At 37.1% G+C, this 23551-nt stretch overlaps 1 protein-coding gene across 1 annotated transcript; it reads right to left on the bottom strand.

Moving 5' to 3' along the window:
- Nucleotides 1-430: 430 nt before the first annotated feature.
- On the bottom strand, nucleotides 431-18434 carry LOC130421235 (scavenger receptor cysteine-rich type 1 protein M130-like). Its single transcript, XM_056749017.1, has 37 exons — nucleotides 18298-18434; nucleotides 17865-18182; nucleotides 16286-16612; nucleotides 15873-16187; nucleotides 15669-15743; nucleotides 15270-15587; nucleotides 14364-14660; nucleotides 14118-14201; nucleotides 13667-13981; nucleotides 13374-13586; nucleotides 11620-11715; nucleotides 11013-11075; nucleotides 10826-10882; nucleotides 10628-10705; nucleotides 10462-10524; nucleotides 10274-10330; nucleotides 10028-10087; nucleotides 9849-9892; nucleotides 8447-8472; nucleotides 7414-7478; nucleotides 7095-7112; nucleotides 6637-6951; nucleotides 5500-5823; nucleotides 5034-5348; nucleotides 4629-4955; nucleotides 4225-4542; nucleotides 3722-4018; nucleotides 3487-3570; nucleotides 3043-3357; nucleotides 2696-2974; nucleotides 2504-2599; nucleotides 1982-2041; nucleotides 1799-1855; nucleotides 1600-1668; nucleotides 1430-1492; nucleotides 993-1052; nucleotides 431-857 (listed from the first exon to the last, which is right to left on the bottom strand). The coding sequence occupies exons 1-37, from the start codon at nucleotides 18353-18355 to the stop codon at nucleotides 811-813; spliced, it is 5973 nt and encodes a 1990-aa protein (XP_056604995.1). The 5' UTR covers nucleotides 18356-18434; the 3' UTR covers nucleotides 431-810.
- Nucleotides 18435-23551: the final 5117 nt, after the last annotated feature.

The raw sequence follows: 23551 nt of genomic DNA, 5'->3' as shown, positions 1-23551 counted from the left end.
CACGACAGGCTTTGTTTCTTGAATTACTGTCAATAACTACAGCTACACTTATCTCTAATTGTTCTTTTAAACACTTTTGAAATCATAGTTCTTTAAAGAAGAGGGACAATAAAGGAATCATAACCTGAGAAAGACCTTAAATTCATGGAAGGTGCACTAATTGGCTTTCGGACAAGTATTAAAGTAAAATATTTTTTCTAAAATATATATCATTCAAAAACTAATGAGACTAGTTAATTAACACATATACGCAGTAATCACCATAAATCACAATGTGAGATGTGAGGTTTACCCTCTGCTGCCCTCGTGCGCTCATGACCGGAACAACAGCACACAACACCGATCACACATGAACTCGCAACAAACTTCTGATACGTGTGTTTAAATATAACTGTTTATTAAAACGGAATAAAGTAAAACCTCATATATGTGAAGTCTGTGCTTAATTTTATTTTGTCATTTAGGAAGATCTTCAAGTACACACAAATTTACCATTAGATGTTTTAATCATTGATGCACAGTTTATGATGGCAAAAAAGATTCAACCCGATTTTGCGGCAGGAGATTCAGCAGCAGTAAGACGTATTTCAGCAGCATTAAGGCTCAAATCCTCAGCATTTTTTGCTCAGCATTCGGAAAATACTTTGACTAATATAGAATTATTTTTAATACAAATAGCAAAGCATGTGACTTTAAAATGAATAAACAATGTTTGAAATATGATTAAAACATATGGCACTGTAGCTTTAGCAGCAATTATATAAGTTGTAATATTATTTCGTATATTAGGCAGATGGTGGGCTTAGTGAGTCATACAGCTCCTCCCACTTTGTTTGGCTCCTCCCCCATGTCATCTGCTGTATAAAACAAAAGCAAATTCTTCTGTCAAGTACATAAGACTTTTGAACAAAGCCTGAATAAATATCAAATTAAACATTTAAAATAAATTATGCATCTCCCTTTTTAGAAGGTTAAAAGGGTAAACAACCTACCTAACAGGATTCTCACATCTTCACAGACATTCTTCACATCATCATCCTCCTGAACTCCTCCTGATGAAATCACATGACATGGGAAAACAACTCACAAAGTGATTTTTTTATCCATCGTGTACATTTATACATCATATATGCACGTTACAGACACAGTTTCCCTTTTCATTTTGGCAGAAGACATACAAGCAAAGTTCGCCTGTGGAGACGATCACACTTCATTCTGACGGTCACTGAGGTCATGAGGGCAAAAGCGGCAACACTTAAGTATGATGTACAAATTAATTTTCATTGTGTTGTGTTATGTTGTCCTCCTTTGGGGAAACCGCTTTATTTCTGGGTTAGTAAATCCTGACAAGTGTTCCATTGAGATGATATAACCCTTCTAAAATGTATACACTAGATGGCAGTGTATAATGTAAATGAACACAACTTACCACTTTGAGGACTAGAGTTCTGTCCTGTGGATATGACATCATCATACATCTCAAGATTGTCTTCTACAAATGTAACATAAAACACACGTCATCACACCCATAGAGCTATAAAGTATATATTCCCATCATGTACAGATATTTCATCCTAATAGAGAATAACAGAACTGCACCTGTCTCACTGTATGTTTTCAGTCCTTCGGTAATGACATCATAGTATTCAGCTTTTTTCACCATCTCTTCTTCATAAACACAGAACATGTTTAAAAACAAATCATGAAATGTTCTTCTGTAGGTCATGAGGGGAGGTCATGGCCTTTTTAAAGTGGAATAAACAATGAACAAATGTGATCAGTCAATAAAGTCACAGACCTCTCAGGTCACTGCGATTGGTGACATCATCATAATATTCAGTCTTTTCTTCTTGTACTATAAAAATAAGAGCAGTAGTTGAGTATTGTGTAGCATTTGCATATTTGATACGTTTGTAAAGTATTAGCAAATGATTTGCCTTAATTAGATACAAAACCTAAAAATTCACTTTAGTCTTCTTACCCGAGAGAAGCTTCTCAGCATCTTCATACCCAGAATGCTGTTCTTCAGAGATTAGACTCCCTGTTAAAGTGAAGCAGAACACTCAGAAACATGTTGATCATTGCAAACAATTTGAACCTGAATTTCATTTAAATCTCATAGCACATGTGTCAAGATTTGTTTTTGAGTTTTCATTGCTCAGTTAGGAAGGAAGACCCCCTCCAAACACATGTACACATGCACCTGCAGCTCTGTGGTTTTGTGAGAGGAATACTGTGGGTTGAAGCAGGAGGTTTAACAGGACTAATAAATAAACTAACATCAGCTGTCTGATAGACTCTAAACTACACATTCATCTCAATACAAACTCAGACAACGTACACTGAATTACACACTTCACATATATAAAACAGATGGGAAACACTACGTTTAATATTTGTACAGCTAATTCATTAAATAAAGTAGGATATGATCTGAATTTCTGAACAATTAAAAGGCCTTTATGTTTTATGATTTGAAAACAAACATTTCATGAAATCTCACCTCTCTCAGCAACGTGATTTAGTCGGTTTGTGTGTCTGTGATCAATCTCTTCATAAAATGCATCAGTCTGAGTCCAGTGTATCCTCTTGAAGAGATCTGTAAGTATAGACACACAAACCTGCTGTCAGTTCACAACACATGACTCATGACACACTGAACAAGACTCTAGTAAGATTGATGTCAGAACTTCACCTGTATATGAAGTGTGAACCTCCGTTCCTTTCCTCATCAATCGATTGTGCTGAATCAGCATCAGCAGTGACACCAAGAGGAGTAAAAGCAAAACTAAGAGCAGTAAGAGCAAAACTCCCAGAACAATCACAACCACTGGAGAAATGAAAAGAGTGGAAGAGGATGGAAGAGTCTGTGCTCGAGTCACCAATGTTGAGGAAACTGGACTTCTGATAGTCTGAGAAACTGAATGAGAAGCTGTTGTTGTTGTTGCGGCTGAAGTTGTGGGTGCAGACAAATCTGTAAATGGAAAAAATACATTTAATAAACTGCTGGAATTAAAATCCATTCATCAGTGTTTCTCTCACCTGCACAGATGAGTTCAACATGTTCTTTGTGTGAGCAGTCAGTGTGTTTTTTCAGGACGTGAGGACAGTCCCACAGGTGAATCTCAGTCCCTCTGCACTCGACTCTGTTCAGCCACACAACACCTTCACCAGCACCAAACGCTTCATTCCCATCAGCACTCAATGCTGCTCCACAACCCAGCTGCCTGCAGACCACCTGAGCATCTCTGATGTCCCACAGATCATCACAGACTGAACCCCACTCAGAGTTATAATACACCTCCAGCCTCCCAGAACACCTGCCTTTACCTCCACTCAGTCTGAGAGGAACATGACCTACATCACACACATCATTTACAATTAATTAAATGTGGAATACAAATAGCCAACAAAAATAATCATCAAATGTAATGAATGAAAAAATGTGTTTATAATAATATTTTATAGATATTTATGTAAACATACTTGAACATTGTCTCTGGTGAGGTGATGGTGAGGTAGAACATGTCAGACGACTCCGGGGAACATCATGAACCACCTCTTCTCTGACTGTAACATGACACAATTAAACATTGAACAGGAAATTATAGAAATAACATTCATCAAATCATATTAGCTTTTTGTATTATCTGAAATAAATGAGACTCTCAAAAATATTTATAAACATGACTACTTTACAGTTATTTAAATGTTCTCTCACCAGAGCAGTCAAATTTGGCTGCTTCGCCTTCACAATTATTCTGTGCCCAAGCTTTAGATGGACTCTGCCATAAAGTGGTGTCATGTGATCTACATTTGAAATAGTCCAGCCAATTCTGAGACCTCAGTCCATCTGTAAAACTGGGTTCACTGGCAGATCTTCCACAGTTCAGTTCTTGACAGATCAGACTCGCTGTGTTTCTGTCCATCTGATTGTAGCAAACATTACCCCAGGATCCATTGTAGAAAACCTCCACATTCCCTTTACAGCCTTCACTTAACCTGATCTCTTTAAACTCTAGATTGAAAATGAGCAATTGAAATACTCACAGTCTGCTAATACACAACAAGTTTAAATGGTTCTTAATCAACATTTACGTATGTACATAAAACTAGATGTGTCTGATCAAATGTATGGGTTATACAAATACTTTAAAAGCATATCTTATATTTGCAAATGTAACACATACAACATTTACTCCATCACTTCAAGTTAGTATTTACCTGAGCACACGACTCCTACATCCTCCTTGTGGTTACAGTCATGATCTCCCCAGACCCGTGAAGAGCAGTTCCACAGAGACGTCTCATTCCCCTCACAGTTCACATCATCCAGCCATATGGGTCCAGAACCAGGACCAAACCAGGCTGGTACTGGCTGATCACTGAGAGCCACTCCACACTGCAGCTGTCTGCACACCACATGAGCATCTTTAATATCCCAGGAGTCATCACACACTGTCCCCCATGAGCCTTTGTGAAAAACCTCCAGCCTCCCTGCACAATCTCCACCAGATCCCACCAACCTGATCGACCTCTCACCTGATATCACATATAGAGAGAAACAGTTATTATACACAAGCTAATTGATTTAGAATTAAAATAAAATTAGATATTGTTATTCTGACCAAGGCAGGTGATTGACAGGTGTTGTGTGGAGCTGCAGTTGAGAGTTTGAGTAGAGCTGATGCAGTTCCTCAGATGATGTTCAGTCCCAGAGCACTTGAAGCCCATCACACACTCATGACTGTGTTCAGCACTGGATGAAGAGGAGCCAGAGAAGTTCAGCACAGAGCCACAGCCCAGCTGTCTGCAGACCACAGAGGATTCAGTGACACTCCATGAGTCCAGCAGAACTCTCCTCCAGACCTGATCAATGTAAACTTCCAGCTCCCCCTCACACTCTCTCTCTCCAGACATCCTCACACCACCATCATGAAGAGACAGAGAGGAATCTGAAGAGAAGATCTCACATTTTACCAAAATAAGTTTTACATTCTCATCATGTTATTGAGAGAGTGAAGTTGACTCACGAGAACAAATGACTCCAACATCTTGTTTATGAGAGTATTCAGCTCGACTCCATGAAGAGATTGAACATTGTGAGAGTTGTGTTTCATTCCCCTGACAATCAAACACATCAGCCCAGATTTCACCAGATCCCTCTCCAAACCAGTCCACTTCCACAACAGACAAAGCAATCCCACAATTCAGCTGTCTACAGACAACACTGGCAGCTCTGATATTCATGCACCCATCACACACTGTTCTCCACTCAGTCAAATACCGACTTTCTACTCGACCAGAACAGAAATCAGAACCGTTCACTAGTCTGAAGTCAGTGTAACCTTGACAAAAGATAAAACAGATTGTTTTAGGGACATTAATAATTTGAGTACTTCTCCAGACTTAACTTTGTTTAATAGTCAATGATCTCAGGACTGAAATTTATAAAAAAAACATTCAATAATAGTTGGTATTGTCACATTAAATTTTTACCCAAACATATCAGTCCCACGTCATTATCGTGGTTGGAGTTATCATAATGTGAAGGTGTTGATGAACAGTGTAGAATGGACAACTCATTTCCTCTACATTGAATGTCTTGTGTCCACACGTGTCCCTCTCCTTCACCAAAAGCATCTGCTCCCAGCCGCTGTACAGGAACCCCACAGTTCAGCTCTCTACACACAACCTCTGCATCCTGATCATCAAACGCAGCATCACACACCGTGCCCCATCTTCCTCCATAATACATCTCTACTCTTCCAGAGCACAAATGAGAACCAGCAACTAGGCTTGACCTAACATATTGTGTGACACCTGTTTGTTTATATAGACAGAAAGAACAACACGGAAAACAAGATCACACAATGAAACCCATCTTCTCACAGAGAACCTAGTTTCACACAATTGAGACAGGGAAGTTGATCTTTTAAAAATATAGATATAGCTTAAAATGAAAAAGAAAACACATAATTGTTTTTAATTCCCTATATTATCATCATAATTTTGTTTAATCACAGACGACGGGCCCAACAGCAAGTCTTTTATTTATTTATTACATTAATAGATTAAACATAAATTTCAAATGTATCTTAATGTGTTATATTAATGTCACTCTGATAACATAATATACGATATTGGATAATACTTTGACTGCACATTATTGTGTTGATTTAATTATAATTATTTTACCCGCCATTTCAGTATCTACGGCAATATTCATAGCGAGAACTGATTAATCTACACAATTTGTTTTACAAACAAGTGTGAGAAAGACAATTTGGCATCTCCAATTTACTTGCATATTAGACTTGCATGTTTAGGTAATGTGGAAGGAAACCAGAGTACCCACGAGAGACCCACAATGACACCGGGATGACATGCAAACTTCACAACGAAAAGCCTCCTGACTCAGCCGGAGCTCAATCTCGGGATCTTTTTGCTGTACTACCCACTGTGACATGCGTTATATATTTATCAGGTAAAATTTTGCACTTTGAATCCTAAACACAGAAATCTAAACTGGAATATAATGATCATAACCATTCAATCCTTTTTCGTTTGTACATCACATGACAGAATGTTTTGTTATTAGTCATGTATAAATGGGAATTATTTTGAGAAGCTCACCTGAGCAGGTGACTCCAACATCAGCAGCATGAGAACAGAGCTGTATAGCCCCGTTCAGAAATTTGCAGTTCTTCAGTGTGGACTCTGAGCCACTACACTGCACATAAGCCATTTTTATTGGTTCTGATCCTGGTCCAAAGCGAGCAACATCAACAGCATCTCCACAGCCCAGCTCTCTACACACCACTGCAGCATCTGTCAGATCCCATTGATTCCAGTGATCCAAATCACACACTGTTCCCCACTGACCATCATGAAGAACCTCCACTCTACCAGCACAAGAACTGTCACCATTCACCAACCTCACATTCACATCTGATACATGTGAAACAGAGACAGAGAAAAACAGATATGAGAAACTCATGTACGAATATACAGTATAAAACGAGTATTGATAACAATAATTAACATTTCATTTGAATCCCCAATATCTCTTTTGACCCCAACTGTGTACTTACCAGCAGCGATGGTCATTACTACAGAGGACAGTAAAATGAGTCTGAGAAAAATCTCCATAATCCTCTACTGTACACACAGTCTGGTTGAGAATAATGAGAAGTCCGTGTAAAGTTCTCCACTGTTCCCTCATAGACTGAACACACTGGATCATTACAACCCCTCTACAGAGAGAGAGAGAGAGAGAGAGAGAGAGAGATAGAGAGAGAGAGAGAGAGAGAGACCAATCACACTCTCTGTTACCTTATTAGAATTAACAAAGGAAATCATCAAACAACTTGAGTGACAAATCAGAAGAGATATTTGTGATTTTCTCCATACATATCAGCAGAACGTCAGCGCTGATGTACGAGACTCCTCCCTCCATGTACAGAGGAGACGAACACCTGCAAGATTGAAGATTAAACTAAATACATTATAGTAATCAAACCCTCAGTATCTATTCAACATCAAATCCTGTCGTGTGCAGGGCTACAGAAAACTATATGATCACTTCACACGCTCTCACACTTTAAAACACACACTCAGATATACCTATACTGTGCCTTTCATAAATGTGAATGAAATATATTAAACATTTAAGAATAAAATAGTAAATGGATATTTCTATTCTGTTTATTTTAATCATTTTAAATGATTAGTAATATAAAAAAATAAAGCATAAAACAAAATCAACAATATCTGTTATAAAATCAATAAAATAAAATCTCTTGCATTACTAAAAAAGCACTTCTATATTAAATCAATCAGTCAATCAATCATGTCTACAGAAAATATAAATATTATTTGAAGCAGCATTCACAGTATATGCCCATTCAGTATTGTAATGTTTTATGTATCCGCTAGATGGCAGTTATAGAACTGTCAATCAAACCTCAGTTAATGTTGTCATGTGACTACATGAAGAATCTTCACTGTCTTTAGTGTAATGTAGATTTTTGCTCTAAACAATAACTTAAGATCAATGAATAAACCATAATTTCCTCATGTTAACAGTGTTTATCCTCCAAAGAATTTAGGAAAAATGCGGTTTCAGTTTAACCCCCAAACAAATTTTAACCACTGACACATCTTACCCCACTCGACCTATTTCATTATTATTTCAACACTCTTTAAAAATCCTCAACTTATATTACCTGCGTCTCGTGTGACTAACAGTTTCATCCGGTACATAATGAATTTGGAATAATAGCACTAGCACACGTGATCTTTACATGCAGATACAGTGTCTCCAGTCTCAGATTGTACAACAGCTCCATCTACACACTGAATATAAGATCAGACACTTAAAAGTAATACGACAAGTTAAATAACATTTTAAACGGCATAAATCACAGTTGTGAGGCTATTTTACCGTCTACTGCCATCATGCGCCCATGTCTGGAACAGCAGCACACAACACTGATCTCACACATGAACGCGCTCCAAACTTCACGCGCGTCAAACTCCAATGTATAGGCAATATATAATAAGTTTCTTAAATATATAAAACTGTACATTGAAACAAAACTGGAAAAATATATCATGCGTTTGTGAGTTACCGTCTGTGATTGTTGACACATTTTGTAATGTCAGACATAACGTTAAGGAGTCAATCGATGTCTTGTTTTTGATTATTAATGTCTGAAGTGATTCGTACGTCATCATTGTGCTCCGGTAAGTGCTTTGTTGTTGTTGTCGTCGTCAATGATCAATGTTACGTCTTTTAAACACTTTAAAAAGGCAAAAACTAAAGGCTGGATTTAAAGAAAACACTTTAAAAAGATGCTGCATATGGCGGTTCATCATATGATTCGTTTCTAATGACAGTTAAGAGATGTGATTGTCTGTTTTTGTGCTATAATAGCGAGTTTATTGTTTAATACTCCTTAGAATTATGCATAGTTAATAATCACAAAACGTTGTTCTAACAATATTTGTAACTTACAATGTTAAATAGAAACTGTAACAGTTTTAATATGTTCTTATATGCAGATGATGTTTTGTTGCCTTTAAACTTCTGTACATTGGATTATTTACATGTACTTGTGCAACAAATCTGATGATAGATCTCAAGCACTACTCAAAATCTCACACAATATTAACATTAAAACCACATTTATGATCTGTGTCTTCAGCTCCCACAAGACCCTGATCATCCAGAGCAAACAGAAGAGTCTCTAAAGATCATGAGAGGATAAAGAAGAAGCTGACGGGATAAAGAGAGATGAGGAAAGAACAAATGTATAATTTACATGATCACACCCAGTAGATTAGTTTTTGCAGGTATATCTGTATTTAAAGAATAGCCATTACGTCACTCACATACTCTTTACATTTTTGGCAAAAGGCTGATGTATGTTTTATTGTGCTTGTCTTTGTAGGAATTCTTGAAAGACAAAACTCACAGGCAAGAGACTACAATACAAGTAACAGAAATGTCTACATGTGAGATGATTTAATTTTTTTCTCCACAGTCATGTTAACAGGTTAAAGCATTCACATAAAAAATAAAGCCATGATCATGCACAATATGAAACTATTTGACATTTAATTTAATTATTGTCCAAAATAACATTAATAATAAAATAAAAGGTCAAATACAAGACAAGTTTCCTACATTTGCAAAGCATGTGATTTTCAATACAAACATATTTGAAATATAAAAACATAAGGCACTGTAGTTTAAGTCATAAAATTCGATCACTTTAACTCCTGAAGCTGCCTGTAATGTGATTGTATGGCATGAGACAGCGGGTTTGGTCATTGAGTTATACAGCCTGTCCCACATTGTGTGACTCCTCCCCCACATCATAATAGTCTGTTGTGTAAAAAATACATTCATATTTTTTTATGTTAATTGCATAAATATGTAAAGCCAACTTTAAGTGTTTTTAAATGGACATTATTAAGATGTAACTTAGAATATACATATTTTACTGAAATTAAAACCTACCTAACACGTTTGTCACATCTTCTCTGTCATTCTTCACATCATCATACTCCTCGTGGACTCCTGATGAAATCACATGACATGGAAAATATATTTTATAGAACTACATTGTCTTTCGTAATGTAATGTTATTATATACTGCGTATGTGTCATTTTATTACGTGTCATCGACACATCTTCCTTTCTGAGTCTAATTGAGAACACTTGATTAACTCATCTGTGTGTCTATTCTGTGTTTGTGTGACTCACCTATGAGATCTTGAAAGTTCTGTCCGTTAATGACGTCATCATAATTATCTAGTGTGTCTGCACATAACAGATAAACGAAAACCATCAGAATAACAAACTGCCAAATAACCTGCATTTTTCTCAGTATTATTGAGAATCGCTGCTATGATCTTTGTCAAATAAACAGTCTACAAATAATGTAAAACCACCTTTTTCAAGATCAGAGTTCTGTCCTGTGTTGATGACATCATCATAATTCTCAACAGTGTTTTCTACAAACGTGAAATAAGACACGTCATCATACTCACAAAGTAAATTTTCCTTTATGGACAGATATAATATATTTCACCCTAATACAGAATAACAGAACTGCACCTGTCTCACTGTCTGCTTTTAATCCATCAGTGATGACATCATCATAGTATTCTGCTTGGACTTTTTTCACCATCTCTTCTACATCAACACAGAACATGGTTGACAACAAAACAGTTAATGTTTTCTTGTAGGTAATAAGTTCATGACAATTAAAGAAACAAAAAAACAAACAAGAGATCATTCAATTAAGTCACAGACCTTTTGGGTCACCGTCACTGATGACATCATCATAATATTCAATATTATATTTTTTATCTAAAAAGATAAAAACATGACACTTAAACTGTTTAGTATTGTGAATTGTAGTGTTGTTATACGATACATATACTGTATATACTAAATTTGTAAATCAAATGAGCTGTTTGTCAATCCACAGTCTTCTAACCTGAGAGGAAGTCATCTTCGACATCTTCATACCCAGAATACTGTTCTTCAGAGATGAGACTCCCTGTTAAAGTGAAGCAGAACACTCAGAAACATGTTGATCATTACAAACAACCTGAAACTGAATTAACTTTAAATCACAGAAAACGTGTTAAATATGAATCCATTTCTCAGTCGACTAAGAAATATTGGCAGGAAGAAAACAAACACGCATTGCACATACTTACAAGCATATAAACCCCCTCCACATTAGCCTCCAAAAATAATCACAGGATGACACACAAACCCCCCCCACACACACACACATGTAAACATGCACCTGCAGCTCTGTGGTTTTGTGAGAGGAATTCTGTGGTTTGAAGCAGGAGGTTTAACAGGACTTATAATAAACTAACATCAGCTGTCTGACAGACTCTAAACTACACATTCAACTAAACACACACACAAACAACCCCAAAACATACACTGAATTACACACTTCACAATCATGACAATAACAAGACACACTAGTTTTAATAATTATACATCTGATATGTTTTATTAATATAGAATAACAATAACATACGTACATATATAACCTTCAACACACTATAAACATAAAGACTCACCTCTCTGACTAAAGTGTTTGTGTCTGTTTTTGTGTCTGGGCTCAATTTCTTCATAAACTGCTTCAGTCTGAGTCCAGTGTCTCCTCTTAGAGAGAGCTGTGAGTGTAAACACACAAACCTTCTGTCAGTTCACAACACATGACTCATGACACACTGAATAAGACTCTAGTAAGATAGATGTTCATGTCTGAGGTAGTTGAATATTTCAGATCAGGGGTGTATTCCAGAAAGCAGGTTAACTTACCGTCAGCTAAACCCTGAACTCTCGAACCCAAACCTTGTCTGTCTGTTCCAAAACACCTAATCAACCTCCCAACAGATACCCAGAGTTAACATTGCTCACAGAAACAACTTGAAGACAGTGTAAATGGATGACAGATTTCACAAGTCACCATGGATCGGCCGGGAAGCTTAAAGTTTTTGAATGTAAAACAAAGTTTTTTATAACATATATATAATATATACACTATTTTTATACTATAAGATTTAAAACATATACTCATCATGGCTATCTTTGTTACATAGACTGTATGTTTGTTGAGATGTTTGTAACTTGTGTATAGCATGGTATTTTAACAAAATTGTGTTGTTTAATGTATTTGATCACATTGGTAATCTCGAAGGCGGTATAAAACCTCTTTTTTGTTCCTTCTCTGTATGTTCCTTAAAGAATCTACCATTATTTGTGGTTTTCTGAAAACTGACTTTGCATTGCTAATGTAGTCATATTAATGGAGACTCTTTTAATTCTAGAAACTACTACATAATCACAATGTATGATAATTAATTTGCAGCAGAGGATGAAAGTCTGCTGTGACAGAGGTAGAGGTTTAAAATGTTAGGCCCAGTCATATAAACATAATAATCATGTAGCCTTTATATATCCCTTTCAAATACACATATATTTAGTTTTTTGTTTGTTTCTTTTGACTTTGTTTGCTAAAAGGCCATGGCTTTCCAAATGTGAAAAGAGGTGGAAACGGCCTATCCTGAAAGGCTCTTTGTAATCTGGAGAAAAGCCTTTCAATGCTAAACTGTAGGAGGAGGCTTAGGATCAGAAAGACATTTTTAAGGAATACAAGTTTGAAGTAAGTTTTTTTATGTATTTTGTATGTAAATAGATTTAAAATTATATTAAGAAATTAAATATGTAAACAATTTGCCATGGTGAACCCATTATTTCATCTATAAACTTTTGGAAATCGTAAGATGTGTATATCCATCTAGTGATATTTGAAGATGTTTTTTCTAAAATAATTCAAAGTATATTCAATATTTGATATAAATACATAAAGTTTAACAATAACAGTTATTATTTATATTATTTAACAAATTATTTTATTTAAAGATTATTTCATTCTAAAAGGTTAAATAATAAAGTTAATAAAAAATTGCGATGGTTGAGATTGGAAATGTAATTGTAAAATTGCTGTCAAATTATTATATATTATACTTAATCTGTGCTTCCACGGTCACTTGACACTCATCAAAAGCGCACACATGTGCACACAACAAAAAGCTTAGTAACATTTCCTTAAAATGAACAAACCCTGGAACATAACCTGCTCCGTAGCAGTTTATCTTCAGAGAGTAAGTCGCTATGGTTACTTACATACCCTGAAAGTTATCTCCACTTTTGGAACCGAAAGTTGGGGTTACCAGCTAACTAACCCTTAAACTTACCCGGGTATGTCACATAACCAGCATTCTGGAATACACCATTGTACTTGTAAATTATCTGTGGATGTGTGTACCTCTCCTCATCACTCTGTTGTGTTTAATCAGTATCAGCAGCGGCACTAAGAGCAGTAAGAGCAAAACTCCCAGAACAATCACAACCACTGGAGGAATGAAGAGAGACTCTGATGGAGGAGTTTGAGAAGTCACTGGGCTCTTGTTAGTCTGAGATAAAAATGTTGTTGTTGTTGTTGCTGTTGTTGTAGCAGGAGTTGTGGACACAGACAAATCTATACATGGTAAAACAAAATACACATTAAATAAACTGCTGAAATTATAATCAACTCATCACTTAGTGTTTTACTCTCACCTGTACAGATGAGTTCAACATGTTCTTTATGTGAGCAGTCAGTGTGGTTTTTCAGGACGTGAGGACAGTCCCACAGGTAAATCTCAGTCCCTCTGCACTCGACTCTGTTCAGCCACACAACAGCTTCACCAGCACCAAACGCTTCATTCCCATCAGCACTCAATGCTGCTCCACAACCCAGCTGCCTGCAGACCACCTGAGCATCTCTGATGTCCCACAGATCATCACAGACTGAACCCCACTCAGAGTTATGATACACCTCCAGCCTCCCAGAACACCTGCCTTTACCTCCACTCAGTCTGAGAGGAATATGACCTACATCACACAGGATTTACAATTAATTAAATGTGTAAAAAAAATAGGCAACAAAATCTATTTATTAATGTAATAAATGAAAAAATATGTGTTTATAGTAATACTTATTTAAGTCGGAATTTTTATTTAAACATACTTGAACATTGTCTCTGATGAGGTGATGGTGAGGTAGAACATGTCAGACGACTCCGGGGAACATCATGAACCGCCTCTTCTCTGACTGTAACATGATACAATGGATTAAACATTGAAAAGGAAATTATAGAAATAACATTCATCAAATCTTTCAATGTCAATTAAGCTTTGTCTTTTCAGGAATTAATTAGAATCTCAAAAATATTTAGAAACATGACTTCTTTACAGTTATTAAATGTTCTCTCACCAGAGCAGTTAAATTTGGCCGCTTCACCTTCACATTTATTCTGTCCCCAGGCTTTAGATGGACACTCCCATAAGGTGGAGTCATGTGATCTACATTTAAGTTCATCCAACCAATTCCAAGACCTCAGTCCATCTGAAGAACTGGGTTCACTGGCAGATCTTCCACAGTTGAGCTCTTGACAGATCAGACTCGCTGTGTCTCTGTTCATCTGATTCCAGCAAACATTACCCCAGGATCCATTGTAGAAAACCTCCACATTCCCTTCACAGCCTTCACTTAACCTGATCTCTTTAAACTCTAAATCAAAAATGAGCCATTTAAATTCTCCATTCCATTCCATTTTCTACCACTTATCCGAACTACCTCGGGTCACGGGGAGCCTGTGCCTATCTCAGGAGTCATCGGGCATCAAGGCAGGATACACCCTGGATGGAGTGCCAACCCATCGCAGGGCACACACACTCACTCATTCACTCATTCACTCATTCACTCACTCACTCACTCACGCACTCACGCACTCACACCCTACGGACAATTTTTCAATCAACCTACCATGCATGTCTTTGGACCAGGGGAGGAAACCGGAGTACCTGGAGGAAACCCCCGAGGCACGGGGAGAACATGCAAACTCCACACACACAAGTCGGAAGCGGGAATCAAACCCCCAACCCTGGAGGTGTGAGGCGAACGTGCTAACCACTAAGCCACCGTGCCCCCCCATTTAAATTCTCATAGTCTGCTAATACACAACAAGTTTAAAAGGTTCTTTATTAAAATTTATATATGCACTAAAAACTAGATGTGTCTGATCAAATGTATGGGTTATAGAAATACTTTAAAGCATATCTTATATTTGCAAATGTAACACATACAACATTTTCTCCATCACTACAGGTTAGTGTTTACCTGAGCACACGACTCCTACATCCTCCTTGTGGTTACAGTCATGATCTCCCCAGACCAGTGAAGAGCAGTTCCACAGAGACGTCTCATTCCCCTCACAGTTCACATCATCCAGCCATATGGGTCCAGAACCAGGACCAAACCAGGCTGGTACTGGCTGATCACTGAGAGCCACTCCACACTGCAGCTGTCTGCACACCACATGAGCATCTTTAATATCCCAGGAGTCATCACACACTGTCCCCCATGAGCCTTTGTGAAAAACCTCCAGCCTCCCTGCACAAACTCCACCGGAACCCACAAGCCTGGTCGACCTCTCACCTGAGATCACATAGAGAGAGAAACAGTGAATGCAACTCATAATAATTTACAACTAAAATGCAGTTAGACTTTAATTCTCACCATGGAAGGTGACTGTCTCCTCACACTCTCTCTCTCCAGACAACAGCATTGTTTCATTATGACCCAAAGATGAATCTGTAGAGGCAATCTTACAGTTTTGTAAAAGTCTGCAAATCTGAGGTGGGTCTAACTATTGACATGAATCATTCAATACACAATATGTGTTTTGTTACTCTTACATCCTAATCATGTTTTTTCACTCACTAGAACAAATGACTCCAACATCTTGTTTATGAGAGTATTCAGCTCGACTCCATGAAGAGACTGAACATTGTGAGAGTTGTGTTTCATTCCCCTGACAATCAAACACATCAGCCCAGATTTCACCAGATCCCTCTCCAAACCAGTCCACTCCCACAACAGACAAAGCAATCCCACAATTCAGCTGTCTACAGACAACACTGGCAGCTCTCATATTCATGCACCCATCACACACTGTTCCCCATTTACTGAAATATTGACGCTCAACTCGACCAGAACAGATATCAGAGCCGTTCACCATTCTGAAGTCAGAAAAACCTGGACAAAAATGTCAAGGGTAACTGAAACAGAATATCACTAATCAATATGAAAATTAGACATCTTTATAAACAGTTGGTATACGCATTGGTATTTACCAGAACATGTCAGTCCTAGATCTTTGTCATGGGAGCAGGTTGTTTTAGTTAAAGCTGAGGATGAACATGATCGAATGTGTGATTCGTTTCCTCTACATTGAATGTCTTGGGTCCACACGTGTCCCTCTCCTTCACCAAAAACATCTGCTCCCAGCCGCTGTACAGGAACCCCACAGTTCAGCTCTCTACACACAACCTCTGCATCCTGATCATCAAACGCAGCATCACATACTGACATCCAGGTGTCTCCACGAAGCAACTCAACTCTTCCAGAACACAGATGAGGTCCATCAGCAAGTCTCGCAAACCTTCCGTAGGTTGAGGTTTCTGAACAGAACAGTAATTTCTTTATTGGATTTTTTGTTTTTATCACATAGCAGCCTGACTCTCCCAGAACCTATTAAAGGTCACTCAAAACAATACAAAAAACATCTTTCATCATTTACTTTGAACCCCTATGACTTTCTTTCTTCTACAGAAAACAAAAGATGATATTTAAAAAAAATGTTGATGACCAAACAATATTTACCCCCATTGACTTCCAGTGTGTATGAATATATGATAACAGTTTTTTTTGGTGACTTATTCCTGTAACAGTGAGGCCCATGAACAAGTTTGAGAGAATTGTGACTAAAGAAATTAAAGATAACTGTTATCATTGTATAAAAATGTGATATTTCATAATACTTGTAATGAAAATGAATAGTATTTATTTTCTTCTTAATGCCATTCGAGCATCAACATTGTCAAATTTGTTGTTAAAACAACACATCTTGTGTTTAAAATATTCATGTGTTCACAAGATGTGACACAGGGGAGACAGGAAAACTCGGAAATTAACTTTATTTGGATGAATATTGCATTTTCAAATTTACAAAAATCTATAATAATAATATTAAAAATACATTTTATTTGTAATCCGCCTTTCTAAGACCCAAAGCGCTACAGACAATATAATATAAAATAATATGAAAGAAGTATATAAAGAAAATAATAGAAAAACAAATATAATCATGACAAAGTTACAAAAAAATACTACTCATAAAAATTCAGTATAAGCTACTTTAAAAAGATGAGTTTTTAACAATTTCCTGAAACTGACTACTGTGGGTGCATTTCTAAGAGTGCCTGGAAGAGCATTCCATAACCCGGCTGCAACGACAGAGAAGGCTCTTTCTCCCATAGATTTTTATCAACAGGGAGGATGCTGAGTTAAGGAGTCAACACACCGAAGGATACAAACGCGTATGTAAGGAAACTAGGTCAGAGATGTAAGAAGGGGCAGTTACATGCATAGCTTTTTTATGTAAGTGTGAGTGTTTTATAATCATTCGCGACTGAACAGGAACCAGTGCAAACCAAGAAGCACACCAGTGATGTGCTGGCCAGGTGCAGTGTATCTAAGTACATGTGCTGCAGAATTCTGGACATATTGCAACCGTTTGATCGATCTAGCTGGTAGACCAACAAACAGTGCACTACAGTACTATACACTTTATAATAATGACGAACACATTTGTCTTTATGTCTAGATAAAAATGACTGATGTATTAACAGCATAACATTTATAGAAGTTTACCTGAGCAGATGACTCCTGCATCTTCAGCATGAACACTGTTTTGATTAACCCACCCTCTTGATGTACAGTTCTTCAGTGTGAACTCTGATCCACTACAGCTCACCCCATCCATCAAGATCTGTCCTGAGCCTTGTCCAAATCGAGCAACATCAACAGCCTGTCCACAACCCAACTCTCTGCAAACTACATCAGCATCTGTCAGATCGAAGTGATCATCACACACTGTTCCCCACTGACCATCATGAAAAACCTCCACTCTACCAGAACAACGACTGTCACCATTCACCAACCTCACATTCACATCTGATTCATATGAAACTGGGAGAAAAATGCATAAGGAAGATAAGTGACATTAAACAAAATGTATATTAATGATAAGAAAAAACACTGTGATCATTATTTTAATATTTTTTGACCGTACGTGTGTACTTACAAGCAGTGATGGTCATTACTACAGAGGACAGTAAAATGAGTGTAAGACAGATCTCCATAATCCTCTACTGTACACACAGTCTGATTGAGAAAAATGAGAAGTCCGTGTTTAGTTCTTCACTGTTCCCTTATAGACTGAACACACTGGAGAGAGAGAGAGAGAGAGAGAGAGAGAGAGAGAGAGAGAGAGAGAGAGAGAGAGAGAGAGAGAGAGAGAGAGAGAGAGAGAGAGAGAGAGAGAGAGAGAGAGAGAGAGAGAGAGAGAGAGAGAGAGAGAGAGAGAGAGAGAGAGAGAGAGAGAGAGAGAGAGAGAGAGAGAGAGAGAGAGAGAGAGAGAGAGAGAGAGAGAGAGAGAGAGAGAGAGAGAGAGAGAGAGAGAGAGAGAGAGAGAGAGAGAGAGAGAGAGAGAGAGAGAGAGAGAGAGAGAGAGAGAGAGAGAGAGAGAGAGAGAGAGAGAGAGAGAGAGAGAGAGAGAGAGAGAGAGAGAGAGAGAGAGAGAGAGAGAGAGAGAGAGAGAGAGAGAGAGAGAGAGAGAGAGAGAGAGAGAGAGAGAGAGAGAGAGAGAGAGAGAGAGAGAGAGAGAGAGAGAGAGAGAGAGAGAGAGAGAGAGAGAGAGAGAGAGAGAGAGAGAGAGAGAGAGAGAGAGAGAGAGAGAGAGAGAGAGAGAGAGACCAATCACACTCTCTGTTACCTTATTAGAATTAACAAAGGAAATCATGAAACAACTTGAGTGACAAATCAGAAGAGATATTTGTGATTTTCTCCATATATATCAGCAGAACGTCAACGCTGATGAACGAGACTCCTCCCTCCATGTTCAAACACATGCAAGATTGAAGATTAATTTACACTAAATACACGAGAGTAAGAAAACACTCCAGTTTCTATTCAACATCAGATCCTGTCGTGTGCAGGGCTAAAGAAAACTATATGATCACTTCAAACACTTTTACACTTAAACACTTAAATACACACAGAAACATTTGAAATGAATTGAACATTTAAAAGTAAAATATTAAAGGGACATTACTAGTTTTTTTTTAAAACGTAAAAGCGAATATAAATTATATGTAAAATAAAGCATAAAACAAAATTACAATATCTGTTACAGAACAACTAAACCCAACAACTGAAATAAAATCTGTTGTATCACTAAAAACAGCAGTTTTATATCTTGTGCGGTCGATCAATCAATCAATCAATCAATCAATCAAGAATGTATATATACATATATATATATATATATATATATATTGTCATGATCCAGTGTGTGTTTTGCCCTTTGCATTGTGGACTTTTTGTTTGTATTTAGTTCAAGTCTCCTGTCTAGTGTTGTAGTTTTTTGTAGTTCTTTTGTTCATTGGTTTTGTATCATGATCTGTTTCAGGTGTGTCTTGTTAGCCCTCTCGTTAACCTGTGTATTTAAGCCATTGGCTGCATCCAAATACCCCCACTTGCGGCCCTTGCACTTGACCACTTGACTACTTTCATGACGTATTTCCTGTTTTTGGCTCAAGCGTTCTAGTGGGCGTGAAGTCCCCAAGCTGGCATGTAGTATTTCTAACCTGTTGGGAAACACTTCGCAAGTGCAAATGTAAAGTTAATGTAGGGGTTTCCTTTTATGTGATAAAAAGCAGTTTTACAAGATTCACAACTCTGAAGTTTTCACCAATAAAATGTATAACACTTCGTTTTACTACAAAATTATATGTAGCATAAAATCTAATTATATTCAAGTTCATCTAATTCAATCTTCAAGCAGTTGTACCCAAAAAAGCAAAAACAAAAGAAAAACACATGCTAGTCAAACATAGAATAAATAAATATATAACCTTAAAAGGTAGTTGTATAACTTGCACTGTAAAGCTTTCCGCAATATCTCGCGATAACCGAGCAAAAAGTCTCATGTATATCCAGAATAGGATGCATGATGGGATATACTTAGCCCTGAATACCGCTTGGAAGCGGTTTTCAAGATAGTATGGGTTTCGTATGTGTTAAGGGCACTGCACTTTTTCTGCGTTTTCAAGACATTGGACAGACATGCGCTCTTACTTCCTGTCGCGTGCACACGCTCTCAAGTGGCTGAGACCCAAGTAGGGGTGTTTGGACGCAGCCCTTGTGTCTGTGACATCTAAGTAATCCAGGCAGAGAAGTGGATCCAAATGCTGTAAGGAGCATGAAGTGCTCTAAAATTTCATGGTAGATGACTGTGGACCAACACCAGCAGATGTCATGGCAGCCCAAATCATATCTGACTGTGTAAACTCACACTCAACTTAAAGCGAAATGGATTCTGTGCCTCTTCCTCTAGACTCGGGTACCTTGATTTCCAAATTAAATTTAAAAATGACTTTCATTTGAAAGGAGGACTTTGGTCCACTGTGTTTTCTGAAGTCCACAGTCAATGCAGCTATCTACTAGGATCTTAGATCACTTCATTCTTCCTACTTCTCACAAGCTTTATGGAGATGCCGATTTCCTTTTTCCAGCAGGACTTGGCACCTGCCCATAGTCCCACAGTTAAAAAAGCTGTTAAAAATTCAATGACCAAGGTGGTACTGTCCTTGATTGGCCAGCAGACCTACCTTACCTGAACTCCATGTAGAATCTATGGGGTTTTGTCAAGAGGAAGAGGAGAGACACAAGATCCAGTAATGCAGATGACCTGAAGGCCGCTATCAAAGGAACTTGAGGCTTGAAATATTTAAATGTATTGAATGAATCTATATAATATATTGGTTTTACTTTCTGAAATGAGCGACAGACAAATAGTGACCTTTTACGCGATATTCTAATTAATTGAAGTGCACCTGTATATCAGCAGAACATCAGCACTGATCAAGAAGACTCCTTCCTCCATGTTCAGACACCTGCCATATTGAAGATAAATGTACACCAAATAAATGAGAGTACGGAAACCCCCCAATATTTATTCAACATCAAATCCTGTCATGTCCAGGAAACTATATGATCCCTTCACACACTCACACACTTTAAAACACACACACACGGTCTTCATAATGATACATACATGTGCACTTCTTATGCATTCTCATTAAATGCATTGTACATTTAAATTAAAAGATAATGTGCAAACCTTCAAGCTCTGTAACTTTAACCAACCAACAAATTGGACAGAACATCCATTTAAAATAATATAAAACAAACAACGAATACAATTTTAATGAAGTATAAATACCTGCAATATCTGTATGCTATATTTAACATAATAAAACAGCATCTGTAAATGAACTACATGATTCAATTAATATATCTTTAGAATATATCTATTAAATATTAGGACCAGCATTTATGCTCATATCGTAATACTTTATTCATCCACTAGATGACAACCAAAGCATCAGTAGGCCTAATGTTGCCACGTGTTTTGTGTTACTTTTTGTTCTTTCACCTCATTTTACTGCAGTTTTACATTTAAATGATAATATTCTCACTGAATGAACCGAATAATACATACAATGCTGGGCCTAGAGACCAAATACACAACAGCCTACCTCAGACTTAATTGCTTGCGATAGCGTAACGTTACAGGAGAACTGCAAAACACATCAGTTCAGTTAAATAATGGGTCTGACACTGACTTAAACATACCAAAGTCCACAACAGTAAATCTCTTTCTTACCCCATACCATTTTACACAGCAGTATTTGGTCAAACTCTCTTCAAGGACTGATATCACCTGTCTCACATTATCACCATTATCATCATCTTAACTAATCTAACATTCAGCTACAGTGTAAAGTCATCAGTCTGAGATGTGCATCAACTCCATCTACACACAGACTTTAATAGTAGACAGTTACACGTAATACGACTGTTTCAATAAATAACATTTTAAAGCAACATTAATGACAGTGAGAGACTGGTTTACTCTCTACTGCCATCATGCGCTCATGACTGGAACACACACGAACGCGCTTCAAACTTCATTGACGTCAAACTCCACTTTGTGCACAATCTCGAGGCGTAATTATGTCATAACTTGGGGAAATAGCATATCATTTGTTGTGTTTTTTAATTAAATTCTGGGGTTATTGACAAATATATACATTTTTAGATAACAAGAGTATTACAATATGACATTCAATTTACAATTGAAAAGTAACATATTCCACAAAACAAATATATAAAATTAAATTGAATAATAACAACAGACAGTGGGTTTTAAAACAACTATGTATATTATTAAAAAATGGAAACACATGGAAGTGAATGTAGTGGTAGCTTTAGTGTTATTGTTTCGGCCGATAATAACATTTAGCCCGATATATTATAGCCGATAAATCATTTTCTCTGGTTAAACTTCTTCAGCTGAATGCTGCTCACAGTTAAAAAACAGAACAGTACTGTGTTTCAGACGTGATCATTCACTTACTGCTATTTGCAAAACATTATTGATGTAGGTACAGTATGTAGATATTGGCCAGTCATTAATGGTTCGGTATAGGAATATTGCGTATTCACTCAAGCTAAGTTTTTAATATTTCAACAGCTTGGAAATGTGTTGCTGTACTTTTATAAACTTGTAGAAAAGTTAAAGACTTTTAATCAAGTTAATTAAAAAATATACCTGATATTCGATCTAAAAACTAAAGATGGAAAGAATCGCGATTTAATAAAGCTAAATTAAGTATTTTAAAGTATTTACACATTAAATTTATTCAGCCTATCTCTCAGCTAGCTGTTGGGAGTATGTGCACGTGCAATTGTTTACATTTTCACATTACATACATAAACACATTCACATATTATTACATATAATATCCACATGTGCCGTTACTCAAGCACATTAGATCAGAGTCATTAAGCTGAACAAAGGATTGGTGCACACAGGTTTTATTATCTAGATGGGGTGGACCAAAACCACGATAGGCTTTGTTTCTTGAATTACTGTCAATAACTACAGCTACACGTATCTCTAATTGTTTGTGTTAAACACTCTTTTAAAAACTTTTGAAATCATAGTTCTTTAAAGAAGAGGGACAGCAGAGGAATCATAACCTGAAAAAGACCTGAAATTCATGTAAGGTGCGCTAATTGGCTTTTGGACAAGTATTAAAGTAAAATTATTTTTCTAAAATATATATCATTCAAAAACTAACAAGACTGATTAATTAGCACATAGACTGATTTACCCTCTGCTGCCATCTTGAGCTCATGACCGGAATAATATCACACAACACCGATCACACATGAACTCGCAGCAAACTTCAGACACGTCAACCCCACTG

This window comes from Triplophysa dalaica, chromosome 5 (assembly GCF_015846415.1).
Source record: "Triplophysa dalaica isolate WHDGS20190420 chromosome 5, ASM1584641v1, whole genome shotgun sequence".
In the NCBI taxonomy this organism is placed as follows: Eukaryota; Metazoa; Chordata; class Actinopteri; order Cypriniformes; family Nemacheilidae; genus Triplophysa; species Triplophysa dalaica.
Note: the sequence above shows the minus strand (reverse complement) of the source record. Positions and strands in the feature narration are given on the sequence as shown.